Source organism: Sinocyclocheilus grahami, unplaced genomic scaffold (assembly GCF_001515645.1).
Source record: "Sinocyclocheilus grahami isolate Dianchi unplaced genomic scaffold, SAMN03320097.WGS_v1.1 scaffold1321.1, whole genome shotgun sequence".
NCBI classification, from domain to species: domain Eukaryota; kingdom Metazoa; phylum Chordata; class Actinopteri; order Cypriniformes; family Cyprinidae; genus Sinocyclocheilus; species Sinocyclocheilus grahami.
In genome coordinates, this window is record NW_015506500.1 from 477,619 (window position 1) to 502,426 (window position 24,808).

Below are 24,808 nucleotides of genomic sequence, written 5' to 3' on the forward strand. Positions count from 1 at the left end.
GCGTTACTTTACTAGTTACTTGAAAAAAGTAATCCGATTGCATTACTCCCAACTCTGCATATAAATTAGGGCTGTCAACATTACCGCATTACTGTGCGCAAATAAATCAAAATTCTTAACGTGTTTAAATAATTTAAGGAAAATAACCCCCTATTGATTATTCTTTATTTACAGATATGCTATTCATTTTTTCTCAGAATGTTCCATTATATGCATTTTATTTGTGTGATCAAAATATTTGCTTTGTAATTGTTGGATGTCGATAGGGATATGCATACAGGAGGGCTTTTTTGTCATTTTTAAAATGTGCAATGTTATAGGCCTACTGTGCTTTTTAGATGCATATTTTTCAAAGTGCATATTTTAATACATTTTTATGTGCATATATTGTAATGTTCATTTTTAATTTGCTTATGTGCATATTTTCTGATTCAAATTTATAATTTGCTTATTTATTTGCGTAATTCATGTACATTTTAATGCACGTTCGCCGTGTGTACAACTGAGAGTATGTATTTTTTGAAATAAATAAATGGTAATATCGAATCACAATAGTTATATAAATTGCAATACATATCGAATCGGCACACAAGTATCGGGATAGTATTGAATCAGCGGATTAGCGTATCGTCCCAGCCCTATAATAAACCCATTCAAACCTTCTTTAAAATAATAAAAAAAAAATTGAATTTTATTTGAAAAGCCAACCTATGAAGACATGGCAATTACAAAATCCTCTGCATTAAAGATCATGAAAAGCATTTACAAAAATACACAATCCAAGTCACTTATATCAACTTAAATACACAAAAATAAATAGCGATTTTTCTCTAGCCATTCTTAAAATAGAGCACATATTAGCTAGCAAAAAACAAAGAAAAAAAAAACAAAAAAGGAAAAAAAACCCAACAAAGCTGAGGAACTTTACACAACATACACATTTAGTCTAAAATACATTCTTCACTGGTTTGTTTGTAGTTCAGCACTGTCAATGCATTTTTTGCTGGTGACAATCCTGCCAAATAGGGTATAATAATGATAACAATTATATAATAACGACAGAAAAAAAAAAAAAAAAAAAAAAGCATAACCCTGATGACTGACAATAGTGGAAGCTGTGTGATGCTTCAGAAGAGTGCAAGTGCTGAATCTGGCCCTCAGGCCTAACAGTACATGTACCAGCATGCGATCCTTTATCAGATGTCCTCAGGTCATCCCAGGCCCAACTGTGTAACTCATGGCACATTATTCTCAAGAGCTCAATTCCTTTTTTCAGTGCATGAGTGACAGACTGTCAGGAGTTCATAAAGTCTTAACTGCTTGCAAGTTCTTCATCAAGAAGCTTCCCGTGAACCCGGAAACGGTACACACAGGTGTATTCGGGATGACCCCAGTTAGACAGCACTTTCATCTCAATGATCTGAAAACCTCTCGGGACCTCCTCCTTGAGGAAGACAGAGACAGAATTACAAGATTAGGCAATCAATCAATCAATGATTACAAATAAATATTTGCTGGTTAGCATGACCCTGTTAGCTACTGCTGGTAGATGACAATTACAACGTCCACACTGACAAGCTGCCTCCTCCTTTTTACATTTTTTTTCTCCTGTATTGACGTCGTTATTTATTTATAACAACAAAAAACAATTCACAAGAAGCCATTAGTCAGTTACATCTTGATTTTCATGCAGCTACAGTGTGATTAAATGCATTAAACAACAGAAATCACAATACACAGGAAAATTGTGCTTGTGTGATACTTACAGATACAAAAAAGGTCTGAAGAGCATCTCCATCTTCATCATAAACAAACTGTCCAAGCAACTGCCCCTCTTCCTGCTGCTCATCATCAAGACCCTTTCATAGAACAGAGAACAAAAAATATATTACTTTGACCCCAAGTTAAATCTTAAATATTAGACACCTGGAAAACCTCAAAATATTAGGACTTTTTTCATTCCAGTTATGACAAATCTGAATTTTCAGCATCATTACTGAAGGATCATGTGGCACTGAACACTGACTTTTACTCCACTCTACAATATTTTATTTTCTAGAAACGGTTCTTTGACGGTGCAATCTCTATGATATATATATATATAAATAAATAAAAATCTTGGTAATATATTCTTTAGTCAAGAAATGTGAAAACCCCGATACGATTTCAGTTCCAAGTGTACTCACAAATACATTGAACTCCCGTGGGGCGCTGCTGATGTTTCCGGTGGGCGACAGAGATTTGGGCACATGATCTAGAGAAAAGGCTGTAGGCACAATCTTCATGGACAACCCGATCACCAGATAACCTTGTGAACCTTTAAATGCCCAGCAGTTCCCAGGATGCACATCTGGCTGGAGGGACAAATGAAGAGAAAGAATGGAGAGAGACTACCATTAAATTAATGCTCGACTTTAAAAATAAATGTACATGAATGAAAATCAGAATTGTGAAAGTTATCAAACCTGTATGATTACACGAGGTGACTGGGAGAAGTACCACATTGGAAGCCCAAACAGACTCAGCAGTGCAGTTTTGGTGTCAAAGGACTCTGAACAACGTGTGCTTATGATGCTGCCTCCTACAGACACAAACACACACACATTCAAATTCACCACAATACACCCAGTTATCAAATAGCATGCAAATAGCATGTTTTTCTCCCAGTCAGATGAACAACCAGTTCAAACAAACAGCTATTGTATTAAAGCTATTTTCCGAAAAGATGCACCAGGTAAAAATTGCACCATTGAGAGAGAAAGAGGAAAACAAGCAAAAAACAAAACGTATGCTCAAGTCACACCATGGCCCACAAACTACCCTTCTTAAACTCATCTACTTGATGATAGAATACACAGTAATGTAGGTTTTTATGGGGCTCATCTAATATCCAGACACATTGATGGGTAGTAATGGATTACATGTAATCTGGATTACATAATCAGATTCCAAAAATTAAGTACTTAGTTAAATTATATCACACTTTAAAATATTTGTAATCAGACTACAGTTACTTTTTTTATAATTACACGATTACATGTTATTCGCACAACAGAAATAGTTCAGCACTTATTGATTCTTCTTAGTTCTTTCATCTTTTAAAATTCCCTTTCTAAAATAGCATACTGCATATATAAATTCAGAAAGTCTTCCAGATTTGTGGACATTCACTCAAAAACTAGTAATTTGACAGGTCACAGCATTTGACCACTGGATTTACAAAAATCATTTCGATTCATTCAGTTCTAAAAAGTGCTTTTCAACATTTCAGCACTGCATCAACTACTAATGCACACATTAATTTTTGTTTGAATTATCATTCAGTGGGTTATTTAACCATGCATTACTGTCTTTGGAAGGCTTTTGTTTTTCCAAACACATTAAATGGCACAATTTCATGTTATTTCTTATTTACATGTAAAGCAGGGAAATGGCAGTCCAAAACAAATTTATTTAAAATCACCAAACGGGCAAAAGTTTACTTCAAGAATGAACAAAGTGGCATAAGAATACACAGTAATGTAGGTTTTTATGGGGCTCATCTAATATCCACACACATTAATGGGTAGTAATGGATTACATGTAATCTGGATTACATAATCAGATTCCAAAAATTAAGTACTTAGTTAAATTATATCACACTTTAAAATATTTGTAATCAGACTACAGTTACTTTTTTTATAATTACACGATTACATGTTATTCGCACAACAGAAATAGTTCAGCACTTATTGATTCTTCTTAGTACTTTCATCTTTTAAAATTCCCTTTCTAAAATAGCATACTGCATATATAAATTCAGAAAGTCTTCCAGATTTGTGGACATTCACTCAAACTAGTAATTTGACAGGTCACAGCATTTGACCACTGGATTTACAAAAATCATTTCGATTCATTCAGTTCTAAAAAGTGCTTTTCAACATTTCAGCACTGCATCAACTACTAATGCACACATTCATTTTTGTTTGAATTATCATTCAGTGGGTTATTTAACCATGCATTACTGTCTTTGGAAGGCTTTTGTTTTTCCAAACACATTAAATGGCACAATTTCATGTTATTTCTTATTTACATGTAAAGCAGGGAAATGGCAGTCCAAAACAAATTTATTTAAAATCACCAAACGGGCAAAAGTTTACTTCAAGAATGAACAAAGTGGCATAGATGAGTTTGAGGTTCGATAATTTATTTATTTTTTTAAACGCGCAAATGGAAAGAGCAAGCACGATCTATATTATAGCTTTCTCCATGTAGCATACAGACTTTATTAGATTCAAAGACAGACAACGTTCCACTGAAAAATGCGCAACAATTTTACAGCCTAGGGTGTAGGGGCGGCTCTGGGAAGGAAGGGGGGCCAGTACCCCCATATCAACAAGCTTGCCCCCCCCAGCCGCTAAATTCAAATCTGCATTCACTGGCTGGCGCAGAGCCAGAGACATACACGTTTTTACAGCACTGTGCATTATAACCAATCACACACACACACACACACGAGTCTGTTGAGCTTATGAATGCAATGAGCAATCAGAGCCGTTCGCGGTTTTATTCACTGTGCGCGCTCACTGACTGAATTCTCCGGCAAGTTCTCTCATCAGAAACAACAAATTGCAGATGTGCGTACGAATGCAAGCAAGATATTCATTTCACAGGTGTAAACAGCTTCAGTGATTATAATGGGAGTTTTTGAGAGTGCTTGAACTCGCAGCACTGAAGTGAAAATGTTCTTTGCTCTCTTTCAGTACAATGAAAGTGTTGTAATTAGTAACTTAATGTTTTTATTAAATTCACATTAAATGCAAAGTCTGTTGTATCAAAAATATTTTATGGCATGATGAAAAATGACAATGAATAATAGGCCTACTCAAAGTAGGTTAAGATGAATTTTAAAAGTGTCCCCTAAAAGCACAAGTGGCTTGAGTTCGATTCAATCGAACCAAATAAGACGGGTGTGAATGCACCTTAAATCAATGTGATTAAAAAGATAGGTAAAATGTATTTTAAAAGTAATCTGATTATATTACATAAAATGTGTAATGCAGTGGATCACTCTAATAAATACAAGTTGTCATGTACTATGGAATCAGTAACGGACTACAATTTATAAATAATCTACAGAGCACCGTCAACACATATTGCTAGATGGAATGCATGCAATCCCTAATTCTGTGTTTTACATTCCTACAGCTAAACAAACAACTGTAAAAATGACAAACTAGAGCCACAGAGATAAGACTTTTACTATACCTCCAGATTCCAATGCATAGTCCACCAGACCGGTGCGGTCTTCTGAATAGAGCTTCATCGCATTGTTGACAATCAACTGTACATGCTGTGGAGACAAAAAACACAAAAGTAGCATTACATATCTATACAAAGAGTTATTCATTTCTTAAAATACTCCAAGACAAGTTCTCAATAGCTTACTTCCTCGGAGAGGCCTGCCTCCCCTGTGGCTTGTCGTACAGTTTGGGTGATCGTCTCTTTAGAAGGTGACTGGCCTTCCTCTACCTGAAGGGACAGGTTACCCAGAATGCTGCTTTCCAGAGCGCTGAGTGAAGCCTGCAGTTCAGTGGTGCTCACAAAGTGATCAGAAAGCCACTGCAAGAGAGATTCAGGAAGCTCCAGGTCTTCTGCTTTGTCGCTGCCATAAAACAGAGACCTGATTTCCTTCTCCACCTGCTCGGATACCTGCAAGAGCAGATCCAGGAGTTACGAGATTGTTCAAACAGATGGCAAAAAAAAAAAAATCTGGCTTTTGGAATATTCCATTTAGTAGTAATCTCATTTTAAACATTTATATGTGGATGCAAACATCAGGACTGTTGCCACACATTCCAGTTTTCACCTGGTGGTACATAAGCTTATAAAACAATATTGTATCGGATTAATAACTTATCATTAATAAGTGAATGGTTATAACTCTAAAAATGTAGCAAGACTATTAAGATGCTTATTTTTTTTTATATAAATATTTTTTTAAGTCTTAGAATTTTTCTCTAATTATTTTAGAAATGCATTTCTTCCAGGATAAAAATTATTTAAATGCTTTATAAGGGTTAGATAAGGATGTTAAAATGCCAGGTATGAAAATTAGACACTGCAAAAACTACAGATGATGAACTGAAATGGCAACAGAGCACTTACCGAGACTGAAAGGGAGTCCAGCTGCTCACACTTTTCTCTGCATCCCATCAGCCCCTGCACATCGTCTCTGATGCGCTCCAAAGTGTCCTCTAGCCGCTTCACTTCTGCCAGCAAATCCTCACTGGAGCTGCTCTCAGCCTCTTCACTGAAGAGGAACAGACATGCATTACTACACCAGTTTACATGAAGTACCTTGAATATTACTTTAATGATTGAGACACAACACTGTTGACGGTTTAAACCAGATTTAAGATAATGACCTGTGAGGATCAGGGGCAGGCGCCTCAGCCTCAGGAATCTTTCTAAAAGCAGGGCCTTGTTTTCTCTGCAACTCCTAAATTAAACAAGTCAATCAATACAGCTGAATTTGCACAGCTGACTCACTTGATTACTGAATCAGAAATCATATCACATTCAAAAAAAAATTGTGAACTCTGGCCCAAAGATAACTCACATCAGTGGTTTAGAGCCTCCCACTAAATAAACTAAATCCTGCATGCTGATAAGAAAGCATCTTGTGTGTTCCTTGTATAATTTGTCGCACCTCAGTTTTGCGTGCCAACGTCTGAAGGAGAGCCTCAGCTTCAGCGAGTCGAGTGTTCTCTGACTGACGCTCTTCTGCATGCTTTTCCTGATGCTACAGACAGAGACAGAATTGAAGATTGTTCATCAAGATATTACATAATATATAACTGACAATAAACAGGTCTTTAAACTGAGAACAATATAAAACAACCTGACACCCCAAAATTCTTTGGTCTGCATTTTAAATGTTAATCTCAATTTCTGTCAGTGACTCATGTTTGCATGTTCATTTCAACACAGAATATCTGCCTTACCTCTTCTAATGTTTGGTAAAAGTTGTCCACATCATGGTCAAATTTAAATTGTTTTAAATGACGAGCATTTACTCGGGGATTAAAGTTCCGTCGCTACGACAGATTTCCATCAGTTCATAAAGACAGTCACTTGCTTCATTCCTGAATGATTCAGCTGCTCTAACGAATCAATTGAATGAATGATTCAGTGATAAAATCAGTGACTTGCCACCACCTGCTGGCGGATTTAGTTTAATTTTTAGCGTATAATTTCAGTTATTTGATCATATTTCTGTATTTAAAATTGCATATTTAAAACATTAATGTCCACATGAATTTATTAATTTAAATTGCACTCATGCCACCTCTGAGCCTCATTAAACATCTGAAAATGTACCTAGACTACCTACAAGCCCACTTTTGTGTTCTTCTGTGCCACCTCTGTAGTACAAATTAATTTATTAATATTAATTTCATATGATTGGTAACTTGTCTTATTCTACATAGTTTTAAATAGAAATTTTAAAAAGAAACATTTTTGAATTTGACAGATGAAAATGCCATTACAAAGGCAAAAAGAAAATACTCCTGTAAGTCACTTTAAGGAGTCAAATGTCACCTCGTATTAGGAAGGCTAATTTTTGATCAGAAGTTTTGATTGATCAGAAGGTGCTTCTAACTTCTTAAATTAGGAGGACAAGCGCTCCTAATTACAAGGGGAAAAAAACTGCTCTTAAACTGGGTGTGTGACAGACAGGTAAGGCTAAGGAATGGGGTTTGGTCGAAGAAATTTCAGTCAAAATATATTTTTTTGCTTTAACCCCTGCAATAATATAAGTAGAATAAGACAAATAAGTTAATCATATGAAATTAGTATTAATACATTTGTACTACAGAGGTGGCACAGAAGAACACAAAAATGGCTTGTAGGTACATTCAGATGTTTAATGAGGCTCAGAGGTGGCATGAGCGCAATTAAATTCATAAATTCAAGTGGTGATTAATGTTTTAAATATACAATTTTGAATACAGAAATGATCAAATAACAAATTATACACCAAAAATGAAACTAAATCCGCCAGCAGGTGGCGGCAAGTCACTGATTTTATCACCGAATCATTCATTCAATTGATTTGTTCGAGCGGCAGAATCATTCAGGAATGAAGCAAGTGACTGTCTTAATGAACTGACGGAAATCAGTCGTAGCAACGGAACTTTAATTCCAGATTTACTAATTACCTGGTGCGTGTACTTGGCCTCTTTCTGCACCTCGCCTTTCAGCAGGCTGAATCGCTCCTCCAGCAGGTCTCCAATCCACTTTCCCAGACCCTCTCGGTCTGTGAGTCTCTCTGTGTGGAGCTCTGAGCGCAGCGTGTTATACAGACTGAGCACTTCAGTGTGCTGCTCCTCCTGCCTGAGCAAACCCCCCGTTACTCGATCCCACAGCTGAGACAAGTTGTCCTCTAAACGCATTAACCTCTCCGCCTCTACCGACGACAACGACAGAACTGAGGGCCTCTGTGAAGAGGGAGAGAAGACAGTCAACTTAATATTTTGGTATTTGTAGAAAGAAAGCTAATTCAGCAGGTTACAATACACTAGTAAAATCCTAAGGGTAAATACAACCTGAGTGTGTGTGTCAGGGGGAGTTTGTCTCTCCTCCGAGTCGCCCATGGAGGTGGATGGAGGGGTGACATGGGAAGCGTCTCTCCACACCATCACATTAGCAGAAGGCAGCATGGCTAACAGTCCGGACGGCCCCCAGTAGCACAAAGCTTTCAGGAAGGACACAGAAGAAACGCATGAGGATGCAGGACCTTATTTCCATTTAGACCAATAATCACTCATGAACATCAAGCTCACCAAGAAACAGAAGGAAAGGTACAAGAAAAAGGACTTTCGAGAGCATAGGGAGACACCTGGAAGAGAGGATGAAGACAGGTTAAAATTTGTGTGACATTATACTTTAACACACTAGCAGTGTTTTGGCTCCCGGTATGGCTTTTGGCTCTCCAATTAAAGAAATTAACCAATTAAGTTTATGGACTGTCTATTTAACGAATGAAGTAAAATTTATTTGTATAGCACATTTAACTACACACATTTTAAAGTTGTACTGTATTTCAATAATGCCTTCGTGCCTGACCAAATAGCAAGTTTTGGGGCTGGCCAGTACAAAACAATAACAAGTGATCCTACAGATTTTAGATCTAGCTATATTGTATTTATAGTGATGTGTGACCATTCAGTGTGATTAAGAGACTTAAATCTTTGATAGTTTTTGAGAATCACTTACTGTTGCTTTGAGCAGAACTGACAATGTCAAATAAAACTAAAAAAAGATTAGTACTCAAAATGAGATCGGGCACACGCTGGAAGAACATAGATCAGAGTTAAATAATGGTCCATTTGCTGCAAGTAAGTGTAAACAATTCGCAGAAAATTTCAATGATAATACAATTTCGTATAAAATGAAAGCTAGCCAGTTATCGGACCGGTTATCAGAGTTTTCCTAAATTTAATTAGTAGTCATTTAATCAAGAAAGTTGAGAAACATAGGGTAAGTGTTCTATCATGGTGAAGATTTCAGTTGAAATTGTTATCAATGAATCAAGTGTTAAATAACACTTATGTAACCACACTGGATGTGCATTAGACACCGATAGGTACAGAAAGAACTGATTGGAAAAGAGAGCAAAACTCACTTTGCAAAGAAATCAACCAGCAACAAGAAGCTTCCTGAGGTTGTCTTCCCTGGAAACATACAGAGTAAAGCATGAGTAAAGAAAAAAAAAAAAACACTGAAGTGTTGATTAGCACATACTCTTTAGGGCACTGAGCAGGGGTAGGGTGTACAGCGAGAGGTCACACACGAGATTTGCAAAAAGCTGACAAATTTCAAATTTTTCATCTTGTAGCATTCATCCTGAAAATAAAAACACAAGCCTCCTAAAATTGGAGTAGATGAAATACATACAGTAGGGTCTAGAGGTAATGAGACTACTAGTAAAAACTCTTCAATTCAACACTTTTCTTTTTTTATTTAAAAGTGTGAAAAAGAGTGAAAAGGTGATAATTTTTCTCCACATTTCTGTTATTTTGCATGCTTTAAAAGGGCTCATGTTATCATTTTCTTTGACCTTTTGAAAAGTTGCATTTGAGAAGAGTTGCACTATGCAAATAAACTGCTAAAACACCTGGTTCTGAAATAGAGGCTGAAATAAAGGGATGGACTAGTTTAAAACTGAAAGCAGCAATGCAGTATTTCTCATGCAAAGAGGTTTACATAAATGTCTTCGAAATAAACAGGCCCTTTCTGCTGTCATGCCATCTAAGGATCAGACAGAGGGTTGCATGATGCGAGAAAAAAAAAAAAGTTATAAAAACCTTGTTAAAAAACAACTTGCGCTTCAATGGAGGAAAATCTGACAACAATCTGGACAAGAAAAAAAAACACTAGGTCAATGTCACTAATTTGCTTACATTTGATTACTGACTTCACTAGTGCAGCATATTGAATCTCTCTTCATTTTACTTCAATGCTTTAATCGTTTAAAATATTCAATATGCGCTGGGTGCTCTTTTGTAATTTCAGGACCCCATTGTAACTGTAAACAAGAGCTCTAACAGGATTATTGCCTGAATGTATTTAATATGCATGAACAAATAGGATGCATGACAAGAAAAGATGCTTAGAGTTATAATAACTACATGTGAAAAGGAAAGAGATTGTCAAATGGAATCAGAGCCGCAGAAAGCTGAACAAAGAGAAAAGCCATGCAAAGTTGTCTGAAAGCTCTTCACAGAGACAAACCCACACCTGCTGGGGAGAAAATGCCCTGACCACAACCTGAAAACCATCAATGCAGGGAAGGAGCTCACAGCAGCATTAACTGGCTTGTCAACTATTCCCAAACTATAAGCTTGGAATGACCAAAGATTGAGGGTAAGAAAGATGATTATATAACCTGTGGAAACTATGAGTGACCATAAGGTCACTACAGGTTTCTCTTCCTGGGAAGAATGAGTGTCCGTTGCAAAATTGTGCTTCCCTTTGCAGTCATCACCTGTCAGAATCGGTGCACGGTTGAAAATGACACGTTAAATTGCGTGTTAAAGTTCTACTCCCTCAACATTTGTTGTGCTTCTAATCAATAGACATTTTTAAACCGATGCTGTAGGCAAAAGTGTGCAAACACCGAGCCTGTACTGTGCATCTACTAGAGCAATCATTTATGAATCATTCTGCTATTATTCATCAGGGTATGCAACTACAATACCTAGTGACTCTACCTAAGCAGCTTCCTTCTAATGGTCGCAATCAAACAAGTCAGTCAGTTTTTTAGATGGCCGTTTAATTTGTATTTAAATCTACACTGATATATACCCTGCGGTGAAAATCAGATCCCCAACACTGGCCAATAAATCAATTAGCAATCGTGACTTAATTGAAACCACGTAAGCAGCCAACAGTGGCATGAAAAATAGCACTACTCATGCGAAATGCATAGGCAATTTGGTGTATTGATTACAATTATGATTTACGTTTACAAATGCATTCTCAATGGAAATATGCAATACTACCTTATAGTTTAACCAAAGGAAAGGTATCTTAAAAAGGCAGCATGATTAATAGGCACAATTAAAACTATAACGGACCAAAAAAATGCTGTTATTCTGTCATAATTTACTCACCCACATGTCGTTCCAACCCTGTGTGCCTTGTTCCTTACAGTACACAACTTTAAATATGAACGCCTAATGATTTGAAGTGGAAAAATATCTGAAAGTGAAGTATGTGTACTTACATAGTACGCCGCTGATCTTCGGTCGTTCCTTTTGCAGCACTACCTCTTTAACACTCATACTGCTGTAGTATTTCTCATTGCCTATGATGAAAAACAGAACAAACATCAGATAAAGCCAAGAGTCCTTCACAATTCTGTACCGGTCTTCTTCACTCCTCCAATCCCAGCTCTGCATAGACAGACTCCAACAAGAGAGATTTGCATGTAACCAAGGCAGTGCTCATGGTGGACAGGTGCATTTGTTTATGCACAGTGTAATCATGCTTCGAAGAAACATCTGGAAGGAGAACAAAAGTTGTACGTTACAGTGGCTGTAGGAGGTCAAACACCATGGAAGAGACTAAAGTGGCCTGTTATAAAAAGTGAGAGGGTGAGAAGGGTTCATCAGAAATGACTGTTCAGGTGTAATGGGATAACCAAAGATGAGTTGCATTTGCCAATCCTGAGACAGACTTCCACTAAGGGACTAAAATTACAAAGACAGAAAGAAGAGACAGGTGCTCAAATGCAAAACCTAGGAGAAGGAGGGGGAGAAACGAACAAACAAAACAAAAAGACTAGTGGTTGTCACACGGGGTCCTCAACCAGAAACAGATCTGCAGCTAAAGCAAGAGAGTTCCATTATTTTTTTAACTTAAGTAAATTAACTAAATAATTTACCATTAAAATCAACATGCCGTGGAAAGAAAGTAGTTTTAAACATGCGATGTCTGTCAATTTATTGTGGTTAAATGTACTTGAATTATGCACACAAATCATTTTCAGGCCCACTTTGTATCCTATTCATGGAAAGGGCTGTATATATTTTGCTTACCAAGTACAGAGGAAGAATGATGATAATTTTTACGAATGGTCATTTTAGTATCAGTGTGAACACTTGTGTTCATATGGTGTCATAAAATAATAATAAAATGGGCTCCATGGGGTTTTGGAAGTTGCATTCAATTCCGTAAGTGACACAGAAGATGCACTTCACCTTTAGGGTGACTAACATTATACTTAATATAAGACCACTGTGATAACCCACTTACTAACCTGGTTTACAAACAGTTATATCTGTTATTGCAACTTCAATTTCAAGTTGACGGAATACCGGCAAACCAGATATCTTTTGTATGATGCCTGCAAGGATACCAGAAAGGGGCTATTTACATCAGGGCTCCTTAACTACATTTGTTTTGAGGGCCAGATGATTCAATTTTTACATAGTTTTCTAGCGTTAATTGAGCCCAACCCTCTACATTGCAAGTAAATCACTCGCATATGCGACTAAATCTTCACTCTGGGCGACTAAATGATGTCTAATATTAGCCAATAGCTAATAAATTCTCATATTTTACTCGCCAGTGTGAGTTGGAGGCCAAGTATAAGTTTAGCTCAGATATATTTTCACTCGCCGAACACTCTCTGACTGAGAGCATCAGAGTTTCACTCTCTGCCAAGCGATCTGTGCCGTTTTTCAGTTCATCTGAATGGACGTGCAACGCACCTGTTTAACGTACCATAAACTCTAGTGTGAAGCGCACGACTCGCCGTCGCTGTTTAACACACACGCAGCGAGAGAGGGAGAGAGAGAAATGACGCGCTACATGTAAACGATATTCTTTGTTGTATTTTGCTGTCAAAATAACGGAGTTCCTTTGGAATTCTTCAGCTTTTAAGAACTACCGCTTTCTCCGGTAGTGGGCGGAACTAATGCGCAAACGGCAATCTCATTGGCTGGCGCTCAACTATTATCGTCCCTGTTTTGATTTCAGCAAATCAGTTCGAGCAAACACACACAACCTGATTAATATTCATGAATCCAGTAGCTCATTAATCCTTGGTGCGTTTTATAGTGTTCTTAGTAGAATTCGTATCATTATTATCTAATCAGTATTTTTGTTAGTTTTTCCCCAATTTAATTTTTTTTTTACAGAAACACTGAATGACCAAAAGAGCACCACCCCCAGTCCGAAGTTCCGTTAAAATGACTAATATGCATTCATACATGGCTATCAAGTTTTAATTCCAATTACTAAAGTTCTATCATTAAATATTGATTATCATATTATAATGCTTGACTGACTGATGTTAAGAGTGTACTTTCAAATATTTATAAAACGGTGCCATTTTACAAACACATACATACATATACCGGTGTATGTATATACATATACATATACATATACATATACATATACATATACACACACACAAGTCTGGCGAGTAAACAAAAAAAAAAAATGTACTAGCCAATGGCGATTCAATTGCCAAAGTGTTCGTAGAGGGCTGGAGCCCCAGTTCACCAATTCAATTTCTTTAATAACTATTTGCTGAGAACAAATGTGTCGGTCACCAATCAAGAGCCTAGTTAAGAACTATCTAACATTTCTAGAAAACCTACAACAAAACAGCCTCAAAATTCCTTAAGTTAATGATTTTCTCTTGAAATGTGACATCATGAGCGTAACAAGTTATTGCTTAAGAATAAGAAATTGCCTGTTTCTGGCTGTTTGTACAGTGTGAACAGTAGTTCGGTTAATAAGTGGACATAATATCCAGGCACCAGAAGGTCTGAGAGGAAGCGATACCTCCGTTAGCACAGCCGGAGGTTGCTCTCTTCTGCTGCACAGACTGCAGTGTCTTCCTCAGCACAGTGGCTGTAGAGCGAGCGATTCCCTTACACACTCGCACACACCACTGCAACACTGATGACAGCAGGCCTGGAGAGATATGGACTGATATTAAATCAACACATAAGGTCTTATGATCAAAGATATCTGAAAGTGAGAGTGGTCAGAAAAGACTGTGAACAGAGACAGAGTGAGTGACGGTGGTTGTGGAGAACATCTTTACCCAGCAGGCTGCTTTGCATGCATGCAGTGTGCAGATCTGTACTAAAATCCAAATCCATCCAAACAATTATCCGGGTCTCTTCATTTTAAGATGTAAAATGCATCTTAAAATGAAGATACTATGGAAAATATTTCCAATATTGTCACTGTACTCGAGAACCTAATCTGAACATAGGCTAGTTTCACACTCGGACAGTGACATGTTGAAAAGACAGACACCCAAACAGCCATAAACCATCTAGTGAGGAACCCCACAGCCTGGAGGGGTGAACGACAGACTAACCAAGGCTGATACCTTTGAGCAGAGCCGTCTGCATCAGTATTGTGCACATGTACACTACAAATGCAGCAATTCTCTTTCTGTTATGCAGGCACGTCTCAGACAACCTCCCCAGCAAACCTGCAGACACAATGAAGTCAAGCCGGCACTTTCCCTTCAATACTCCACATCCAAAGAACTGAAGGACTCAGAGCCCATTTCTGAAGACCAGGAGAAACCTGACCCCATCAGGCAAGGTGTTTGACATTACAGGAAAAGGGGAAACAGCAGATTTATAGTGCGTTATCAAACTGTCTCACCTGGCTTGTGTTTGCGATTCTTGTCCCTGCAGTACAACGTAGTGTTTGGATAGGAGGCTGTGCTGGGTGGCGCCTGATGCCCAGTAGCATCATGAAGGGAACTGTTATTCTTGGATGGAGAGGCATTGGGGCAGTCTTTGCAAATGTAGCCATTCTGTGCTGTAGAGGTCTGTGTTTTGGCCTCCACTGTGCTGTGGTGTGCAATGATTGTCTGATCTAAAATAAAAATCCAATCAAAATAAATACAGCTCCAAAATAAAATAAAAAATAAAAACCAAACAAAAAAACACTTACCCTTAACATCACAGTCTTCATCCAAACCTAATATTACAAAAAAATAAATAATCAAATCAATGCTTCAGTTGTCCACCAATCTGTTCATTTCAACTCAGAGTATCATATCATTGTGATCATGAAGGTCTGCTGGCACTGACCCCAGAAGCTGTCGACTAGGGTGTGTTGCTGTATGGAGGACTCGTCTAAGAAAGAGGACAGCAGAGAGGCATTGCTGGGCGCACAGCTGTTCAGTGTGCTGTTTTGGGCCTGCAGGATTGACGTTGAGGCAGACCTCGGAGTTTGAACAATCTGTGGTGTCCCTAAAACAGAGTGATGAGCTCTTCTGCTCTTCAGTGTCCTGCAAGACAGAGACAGAATAAGAGGAGAGAGAGGACGGTAACGGAACCAAAATATTGCTGGCTTTATTTTCCTGATGCCTCCTCCTTTTTAGCCAATATTGTTAATGCATTGAAGCTGTAAGAATCTATAGTCTGCCCTGACCCAGATTCCACTCCACAATATGTTTGATCATGCTCATTTCCCAAAATGGCTTTATTATAGAGAAGAAGAAAGTCAACAGTTATGTTGTTTGTAGATCCCTTGGGATGACCACATCCTGAGCAAATGGTGACCAATTGTAGAATGGGAGCAGGTGTGAGACACTGAGAACCACCTCAGACATAGGGGTGTCAGAACTTAATTAACATAGACCACAGCTGTAACAACAGAAGCAACTTCATTTACATTGAGGGTAGTAAACCAAGTGTATAAAATGTTTGAGCTTAGGATGTTCGTGGTTCATTCCGACTCCTTCATTCTGCAATAAACATCTTTGAGATCTTCATCGTCCTCATCAACTTTCTTACAAAGCTGTGTTTTTTTTTAAACAAGTGACAAAGCTGAAATACACTACACAACTTTTCCTAATCTTGAACACTCAAGAAATTTTAAAGAATGTGGGTAACCCAACAGCTGTTGGTCCACACTGACTTCCATACTATGGAAGTCAATGGGGACCAGAAACTGGTTACCCACATTCAAAATATCTTCGGTGGTCAGCAAAAGAAACTCTTTAACAGTTTTGAAACGACTTTAGGGTGAGTAAATGAAATTCATTTTCAAGTGAATTATCATGTTAAAGGGGTTCTATTATTCTTTCAACTGTGTAATGCTGCTTTTTGAGTGTAAAAAAGATCTGCAAGGTTACAAAGCTCAAAGTCCACCCCAAAGGGAGATATTCTCTTTAACAGAAAACACTTCAAGAACTACAACAAAAGGCAAAATTGACACCATTGTTAATATTTACACCTGAGCAGATGAAACGTGCGGTACGCCTATCACAACATAGTGGGCCAGCTAACCAATCAGAGCAGATTTCATATTTTGGAAAGAGGGGCCTTATTGAACCCGGCACTAAACAGGTCACCTGAGACAGACTGGGAAGAGAGATCAATCAAGCATGAAAACCTATTCCTGTACACCCCAAAAACCAAATCTAGACTTCGTAAAAAGACATAACAGGACCCCTTTAATAATGATGGCAAGAGGACCTCTAGTGTACACAAAGTAGCTGCATCTGTGTGTGTGGCTAATTCTGCAACTGCATTAGATTTCAGTTACTTGGCCACTGGAAACATAAAACAAAAGTAATTTAAATGGTAGCTTTTTTTGTCTCTTCTACACTTAGTTAAATAATTTAATTTGTCTGTTCCTTTATGCCAACATTAAAGGTCAAACTAAAATTCCTTAAAAGAAAAGAAAATGCATTTTGCATTATAATATGGCACTAATGGCCTAATTCTTATATAATTTTTGCTTAATAATCCCCTGCTGAGTTTCATGGACAAACTGCACTCACTGGTCACGGCTGAAGGAGGCACTGTGGTTTAGAGACGAGTCAAGCAGACCGTCATCTCCATAATGACTTGTGTTGGTGTGCAGACGGAGACTGCGTCTGGACATCCTGGGTGACTCGTAGACGGGCCCAATCCTGAGCTCCCTCTCAAAGTCTTGTGCTGAAGATGAGTAGCTGGAACTGATGGAGACAAAAAGCACTAATTAAGACTAATTAGGATCAGCTACCATAGAAGAGAGAGTTTAACCAAAGGGCTGTTGAATGCTTGATTCTGATTGGCTGACTATGTAAACACACAGCTATGCGGTTGCAGGTCTGTTAACTTCATTAGTTACATATCACTTCAGCAAGTTATTTCAAACATCCATTTACACCCTACAACAGTAAAAGACACCAGAAACCACAAACACCAAGCAAACAAAAATGACTATGATAAAAATGTCAAATTACCTTATATCAATGGAAAGCATGTTCTTTTCCCCCTCTGTATGCACACACACACAAACTTATTTCACCACAACTTCAATAAAATAGTTTTGCAATTGTAACACTACATTCCTTAGAACGCATTCGGGATAGTTTAAAAGAACTCGGGTCTACTTGGGTCCATTTGGAAAAATGCATGTTTATTTTAAATTACCCGAGACCGCTAATACCTAACCCGACCAGTGTCCGAAGTACTCCAAGTTTTGGACCCGAAACCACTCGGGTCTCAGGTCGGACCTCTGGTTTTTCGGATCCAAGTGGACCCGTGAAGACCTCTAATGCACAGACTTCACACACTTATTTTCTGACAAATGTCTAGAAATAGAATAACTGAACAATGTCTTAAGGAAGGGGTCAAATCTGGTCAATTTCTCATATCATTGGATTATTCCTGAGTTTCAAAAAAAAGGGGGGGGGGTTTATGGGTTGAAGTCAATAATAAAATTATGTAAAATTAAAATACTTACTTAGGACTGTGCAATTAATCGAAATAGTTTCGATTTCGGCCTCAAATGATTATGTAAATACAATAAATCGAGATAAAACGATTAAAAGTGCGAAAGAGAACTTGCGCTGTTCCTCAGGAGGCTTTCTGTGTATGCGCTCCGAGACGGAACAGAACACAGCATCAACGTGACTAATAAACACACGCAGTTCTGGCGAGTTTGCTGGCCAGCCAAGCACACCAACACCATGGTCATTTAATCAACTTTTGGTGCTTTTGGCAGTGTGGACAGGTGCCGAATCCTGCTGGAAAATGAAATCAGCATCTTCAAAAAATTGGTCAGCAGAAGGAATGAAGTGAAGAATCAATTTCTTGGTAAATGGGTGCAGTGACGTTGGTTTTCAAAAAACACAATGGACCAACACCAGCAGATGACATTGCACCCCAAATCATCACAGACTGTGGAAACTTAACACTGGACTTTAAGCAACTTGGGCTATGAGCTTCTCCACCCTTCCTCCAGACTCTAGGACCTTGGTTTCCAAATGAAATACAAAACTTGCTCTCATCTGAAAAGAGGACTTTGGACCACTGGGCAACAGTCCAGTACTACTTCTCCTCAGCCCAGGTAAGACACCTCTGACGTTGTCTGTGGTTCAGGAGTGGCATAACAAGAGGAATACGACAACTGTAGCTAGGGTTGTCGCAGTGAGGGAATTTCCCTTGCGGTAATTTTGAGTGGCTCAATAGCGCGGTATGTGGTTTTCCCACCATAAATATACACCTACATAAACCTGACAATAAGATTGTTAGGCTATCGTTAGCCTATATGTATACCAGTTAGCCTAGTTGTAATCTGATCTTCTAATCTGACTGGACAAGAGACTTTCCAATGATATTTCCTCCTGCGCGCGCGTTCTAGACGGCTGTCAGTCAGTGCAGTTAGTGTTGCGCCACAAGGTGGTGGCTGTCATTCAACTACACGTTCAAAAACGCTGATTCATTCATTCATTCAAAGAGACGTAATGAAACACGCTGTTGAAATCATTTTAACTTTGAGCGCCCCTTTAGAAGGCTCTGCTGACCAGCTATGTGTCGGTGCTAAGACAGATTTCACTTTCCTTGGACATGACAACCTATTTTCACAAATATATATGACTCAGCCTGGAGGACAGACGCAAGTAATCGCACGTGCTCCGTCGATCTCTCTCTCATTCAGTCGGTTTAGGCATGTTAAGTGCAAATCTACGGAGCCTCTGTACAAATCAGCATGGTACACATTATGTTATCATTACTAACTTGTTTAATATTCAGTCCACATGCATGGTGTAAATCGAGAAGGGCATAACCTTACGAAAAAATAAAACACGGAAAAATCAGTTGCTGCGGTTCTTGCATTCCTCTGCGGTTTGCTTGTCAATAGCGCGGTATTGCGATATTGCGGTTATCTACTGAAACAAACTTTTCCACGACATTCTAATTTATTGAGATGCACCTGTACATTACCTCAATTTTTGGTGACTCAATATAATCGCCCATTACATTTACTTAAATTAGGCTAATGTCACCATGTTTTGTACATTCCACTTGCGCCTGGGTCTTTTGCAGCCTCTCATACATAGCGTGGTATAGTCATGAGCAGGGCTGAAAGATTAATTGCATTTGCGATATCGCGATATGAAATAACGCGATTTTTCAATCGCAGAGGCTGCGATTACACGGTCACGTGACACACGAGAGTAAAGAGGTGTGTTCGACTTGAAGATCAGATCGGTCCATGTCAAAGTACGGCGAGAGAAAGCATAAGGAGACGTCTGGTCTCTTATAGCTCTCGCAGTACTTTGATGACACACACCCATCGGTCTAAGCAGCGCTGCTTCAAGTCGAGCGCGGGCCATCAGCAGAAAAAGAAAAGAAATAAAACGTTAAACAGCCAAAGGACGTAACTTAGAATGGGAGATGGATCGGTTTGTGAAAGGGAAGAGAAAAGCCATAGATGAAGTCGCACAGACCCAGGCAGGTGGTGGTCATTCACAAGCTAAATGCAGAAAATATGATGAGGCATATCTTGCTCTCGGCTTCACTACGCTACAGTTGTCGCGTCGCACCGCAACAGCTCTACACGACGCAGCAAAGTGACCGTTGCAAATCATTTTAACTTTGTGTCAGTACGTCATAAATAGAACAAGGCATCAGTTTAATGTGGGGTTGTGTCGCGCCGCATCCAGTGTACACAAGCGTCACTGATTATAATGGTTTCTACTGTATGGTTTTTGCCACTCGCGTCGGTGTAGACACGCGTTTAATGTCGTTGGTGAGGAGGAAAGCCTGTGTGTGTCCTATGCCTTAGTGGACAGCATGAAACCCACAAAAAAAAAAAAAAAGGATAGAGAATAATAATCATAAAAGTTAAGTTAAATCAATCACAGCCAAACCAGCTATTTAATCTCTCCAGGAGCACTTGATAATTACAGACAGCTGTGTTGGAGCAGGGCTGGAACTGAAATTTGCAGGTAAGTAGATCTCCAGGAACAGGATTGGGCACCCCTGTTGTAATATATACTGCTAATAATAATAATAATAATAATACTGTTTGCCTGTTTTTTGGCATAAATTGAATAAACAAACTGCTTAATCATCTATTTTCAGTGTGGCAGAATCATGAATGAGGCACAAACAACAAGTGCTTCAATTCCCCCGGAGGAGCTTTTATTGGTGCACAGTGAGAAAGAAACCTCCAAGGTGCAACAACGGAGTGAACAAAAGTCCTCTTCTTTGTGTTCTCTGTAGAAAGGTATTCTCCAGCTAAGTATGATTGGGGTTGCCATAAACGGGGTACCTTGGTCTGTCAGGATTTCCTTTGGAATGCCAAGTGAAATTATTTGGTAGTCTGAGGTGGGATGGGGATTCAGGAAAGGGGGGAAGGTTTTTTTTATAGGTTTAAAGGGGGGCACGACCAAAAAAATTTGAGAACCACTGGTCTAAAGTTAACAGACAGTGTTTAAAAAGTGCAGTGCACATGTTTACATATGTTTATTACAGTGACTTTGAATGACCTAAAGTAGTGTGGTAAAGCAACAGATTTGTTTTTATATTTCTGCAAACTACTTTAGTTCGTGTGATGTGTTACTGACTTTCATATTAATGTTTACACCAAGCTTATTTAAACAATTACTACATGCTTACAAGGTTGGAAGTTCAACAAATCAGTCAATATACTGTGATTGTAGTTGTTAAATAAAAATGTCATTCATATCAATTCATGCATCACCTAATTTCATCGTAACATATAGGCCTGGCCTACAGAAAATAACATTTGTTTAATCTAATAGTGTGTTGAGCATACTACACAATGATTTATAGCTTGTCTTTGTTGAATACTACAGAACAAATAGCTTAAAAAAAAAAAAAAAAAAAATTGCATATGAAAAAAAAAAAAAAATCGCAATCTTGGTTTAAAAAAAAATTCTCAAATATCGCAATTAGATTTTCCAAAATCGTTCAGCCCTAGTCATGATGCGCTAGTTCAAATAAAAAAAATAATAAATGCTTCTACCAAAAAAAAATATATATTTATATATTCTAATACTTCATTTTCATGATCTAAATATTCTTAAATTAAAAGTTTGTCGTCATATGGAAGTGTAGGCCACTCCTAGTTTTAACCGGTTACATCGGCGACACTTTAACTTACATTTACTATATATTGATTGTAAGATAGCACAACTAAACAGACTTACTTTATGATAACTCCTTATCAATACAACAATTCAGAAGGGGGGAACGAAGCACAAGAGAATTAATTGAGTGACTAACCAATGCAACCCAAGAAACAAGAATTAGACCAATAAACAAAACAACTGGCAAAACTTAGAGGGAAAATAAAGCTCTCCGAGCTAACGGGGCAATGAGTTCACACAGTACATTCAAAAGATGTATTTGTCACATCAACTCTTATAACTGTCTTTGAGTTCACATGAACAACAGTTAAAGTTACTCGTCGTCTGGCTACAGAAGAATACCATAATTCCTCCGTTCAATTAGGCCTAAGACATCGAGAGTCACGCAGACCTATAACAACCCAGCCACAACACATAATTGCGAATAACATGCCTTATCTTAACATGCGTGAAGTCGATTGGAAGAACTGTTCTCAATATAATAAAAATCCATACAAACAGACAGACACAGAGATTCCTGCCTTTATTACACCGTGTCTACACCGGATGCAACAGTTGTCGTGTCGCGCCGCAACAGCTAAAGTCGGTCTACACTGAATGCAACAAAGCGACCGTTGAAAATCGATTGAAATTTGTGTCAGTACGTCATAAATAGAACGCAGCAGCAGTTTACCTTCGGGAATTTGTCGCGCCACATCCAGTGTAGAAAGCATTATAGGTTCTATTGTATTTTGCCACGGCGTCCGGTGTAGACTAGGGTTGTGACGGTGAGGAAATTTTCCCACCAGTTAATCGACGTGTGACAACACCGGTATCACCATGGGGGCATTCCCTCTTTTCCTAGCTTTCCTTCGCTTTTAAATAGCGTGCGCATTTTACTTTCATTTTGAAATAGCGGCAATTCGGAGTAAAGCCAGTGTTCGTTTTTAGTTCGTTTGAATTTTCCCTCTTTTCTTCACTATCTGTCGCTTTTAAATAGCTTGAAAGCGCCATGCCCATTTTACTTTCACGTTTGAATTAGCGGCAGGTCGGCGTCAATTGCTTGAATGCAACAACAAAATACAATGTCACTCACTTTAGCCTATATATAAACCATAGAACTTTTATTAACAAAACAAATACAAATACACCATTCTATAGGGCAGGCTATGCCTAATATAAAATAACTTGCATAAAGTTTAAATAGGTATGCAAAACTGGAAATAGGCCAAGTAAACATGTATAATATATATATATAACCAAATAAATAAGTAGAACGTTTATTAGCAAACCGAGTAAGAAAGCTTGGAGGCACGGCATACACCTAGATGTCAAATAAAATAAATGACGCAAAGTTTAAAAGTAAAAATCAGCAAATAATGTGGAACCAATTAAATAAGAAACGAATGTTTAAAAAAAACTTCCAAAATCACCTCAGATAAATGGCAAAAGTCAACAGGCTTTTCAAAATCCAAAATACTGCCAAACAGGCGCTTTTGCATCTCGTTTCGAAACTAAATCATCCGCCATCGTCTTGTCTGTCTCAGCTCGACTCACTCTCCTCACTGGAGAAATGAAATCTGATCTGTGATGCGACTGTTGTTCGGCACGCGGCATTGAGCAGCCTCGTTCAATTTTTAATTGTAGTATGTTCTTTTACTGAACTAAAAGATTTTTATTACTATAAAAAAAATCCAAACGACGGTGGGGATCGGTGCCACGGTGGGCAAGTGACATAACCGGTGTTGGGGCTTAACACTGGTATAACCGTCAACACCGTCTATCGCGGCAAGCCTAGTGTAGACATGGTGTTGAGAGAAAAATATGTTCAGCCCCCTCCCTCTGAAGCTTCGAATATTCGGTGCTGATTATTACCGAAGCTTCGAAGCTCAAAAAAGAAAAAAAAAAAAAGGAAAAAAAAAAAAGGTATTCGGACCAGCCCTAGATTATATATTCAGTGGCATAAAATGGTCTTTAAAAACGACAATAATAATAGCTTACCGCAATTATTTCTGGGGCAATATAGCACACAACCTAAAGTTGTTATCGTGACAGGTCTAGGTGCATTACTATAAACTAAATACATTTTTAAAGTCAGACCCTGGTTTAAAAACCCCTGCACTATAGGCTGTGTGTAGCTTTGGAAACAGGCACAAGGGAGAGCCTCTCTTAACCACTTCATCAGACAACACCTTTAACCTTTAAAAAAGTCCTGGTAGATCACTATTTAGGGGCTCGTAGAACCACTAGTATTAATAACATGAATATAGTGATGTTTGCCTTAGAATGGGCCACCATGGGTCAGGAGAGGGGAGGAAAAAAAAATACTAAAAAAAAACCCCACCTCACTAACCAAAAGACCAAGTGGACAAGTGAAGAATTTGGTACACATTAAACCTCCACAACAGAGAAAACAAACTCCAATCCCAAACACTCAACTCTCAAAAAACAGAAATCAAAGCCATCTAGTAAAAATTAAACAATGGGTCTAGTCATTTTACACTAACTGTGCCCAGCCACCATTTCTAAACTCAAGCCAATGGTTCAAGGACAGTAACAACTGCCATCTCTCTAGGAACAATCCCAGCATTCACGTCTGTGAACTTTGGAGCCGTTCTGCTTGCTTGAGGTCTGACAGTGAGACAAAAGGACATTCAGACAGCAGCTGCTGAGCAGAACACCTGCTAAACAGTAACCTGACAATGTATAATTAACGTCAGCTTACCGCTGTTAAAGTTCCAGCCTTAAATAAATACCAAGAACAGCACTAGCATCAAAGCAAAGGCTTCCTGCAATACACTTAAATACAGAAAAACAAACAAACAGGTGTAATACACACAGCACCGTCCAGCCCCAGCTCTCCAGATCCCATGTGTCGTCACTGGTCATCCCATGGAA

The 24,808-nt window shown here is 38.4% G+C and overlaps 1 protein-coding gene across 3 annotated transcripts; it reads right to left on the reverse strand.

The window, feature by feature from the left end:
• Window positions 1-1,003: 1,003 nt before the first annotated feature.
• On the reverse strand, window positions 1,004-24,808 carry sun1a (Sad1 and UNC84 domain containing 1a). Of its 3 annotated transcripts, XM_016255209.1 has the most exons (22): window positions 24,750-24,808; window positions 17,324-17,500; window positions 15,624-15,823; window positions 15,484-15,510; window positions 15,190-15,405; window positions 14,906-15,010; window positions 14,347-14,478; window positions 11,774-11,854; window positions 10,934-11,032; window positions 9,671-9,719; window positions 8,829-8,884; window positions 8,592-8,740; window positions 8,205-8,483; window positions 6,692-6,784; window positions 6,408-6,481; window positions 6,148-6,292; window positions 5,428-5,691; window positions 5,248-5,332; window positions 2,466-2,581; window positions 2,187-2,354; window positions 1,767-1,859; window positions 1,004-1,444 (listed from the first exon to the last, which is right to left on the reverse strand). In XM_016255209.1, the coding sequence occupies exons 1-22, from the start codon at window positions 24,797-24,799 to the stop codon at window positions 1,313-1,315; spliced, it is 2,790 nt and encodes a 929-aa protein (XP_016110695.1). In that variant the 5' UTR covers window positions 24,800-24,808; the 3' UTR covers window positions 1,004-1,312. The 3 variants fall into 3 exon arrangements, with proteins under 3 accessions (XP_016110695.1, XP_016110696.1, XP_016110698.1); XM_016255210.1 differs by lacking the exon at window positions 10,934-11,032; XM_016255212.1 differs by lacking the exons at window positions 14,347-14,478; window positions 14,906-15,010.

What these genes read in the sequence shown, in the direction of transcription:
- sun1a (XM_016255209.1), bottom strand. Translation starts at nt 24,799, where the DNA reads ATGACCAGTGACGACACATGGGATCTGGAGAGCTGGGGCTGGACGGTG. An exon ending in CCCCTGACACACACACTCAG is followed by an intron (nt 8,484 to 8,591) that starts GTTGTATTTACC and finishes CCCTCTTCACAG; the next exon opens with AGGCCCTCAGTTCTGTCGTT. An exon ending in TTCAGACCTTTTTTGTATCT is followed by an intron (nt 1,445 to 1,766) that starts GTAAGTATCACA and finishes GTCTTCCTCAAG; the next exon opens with GAGGAGGTCCCGAGAGGTTT.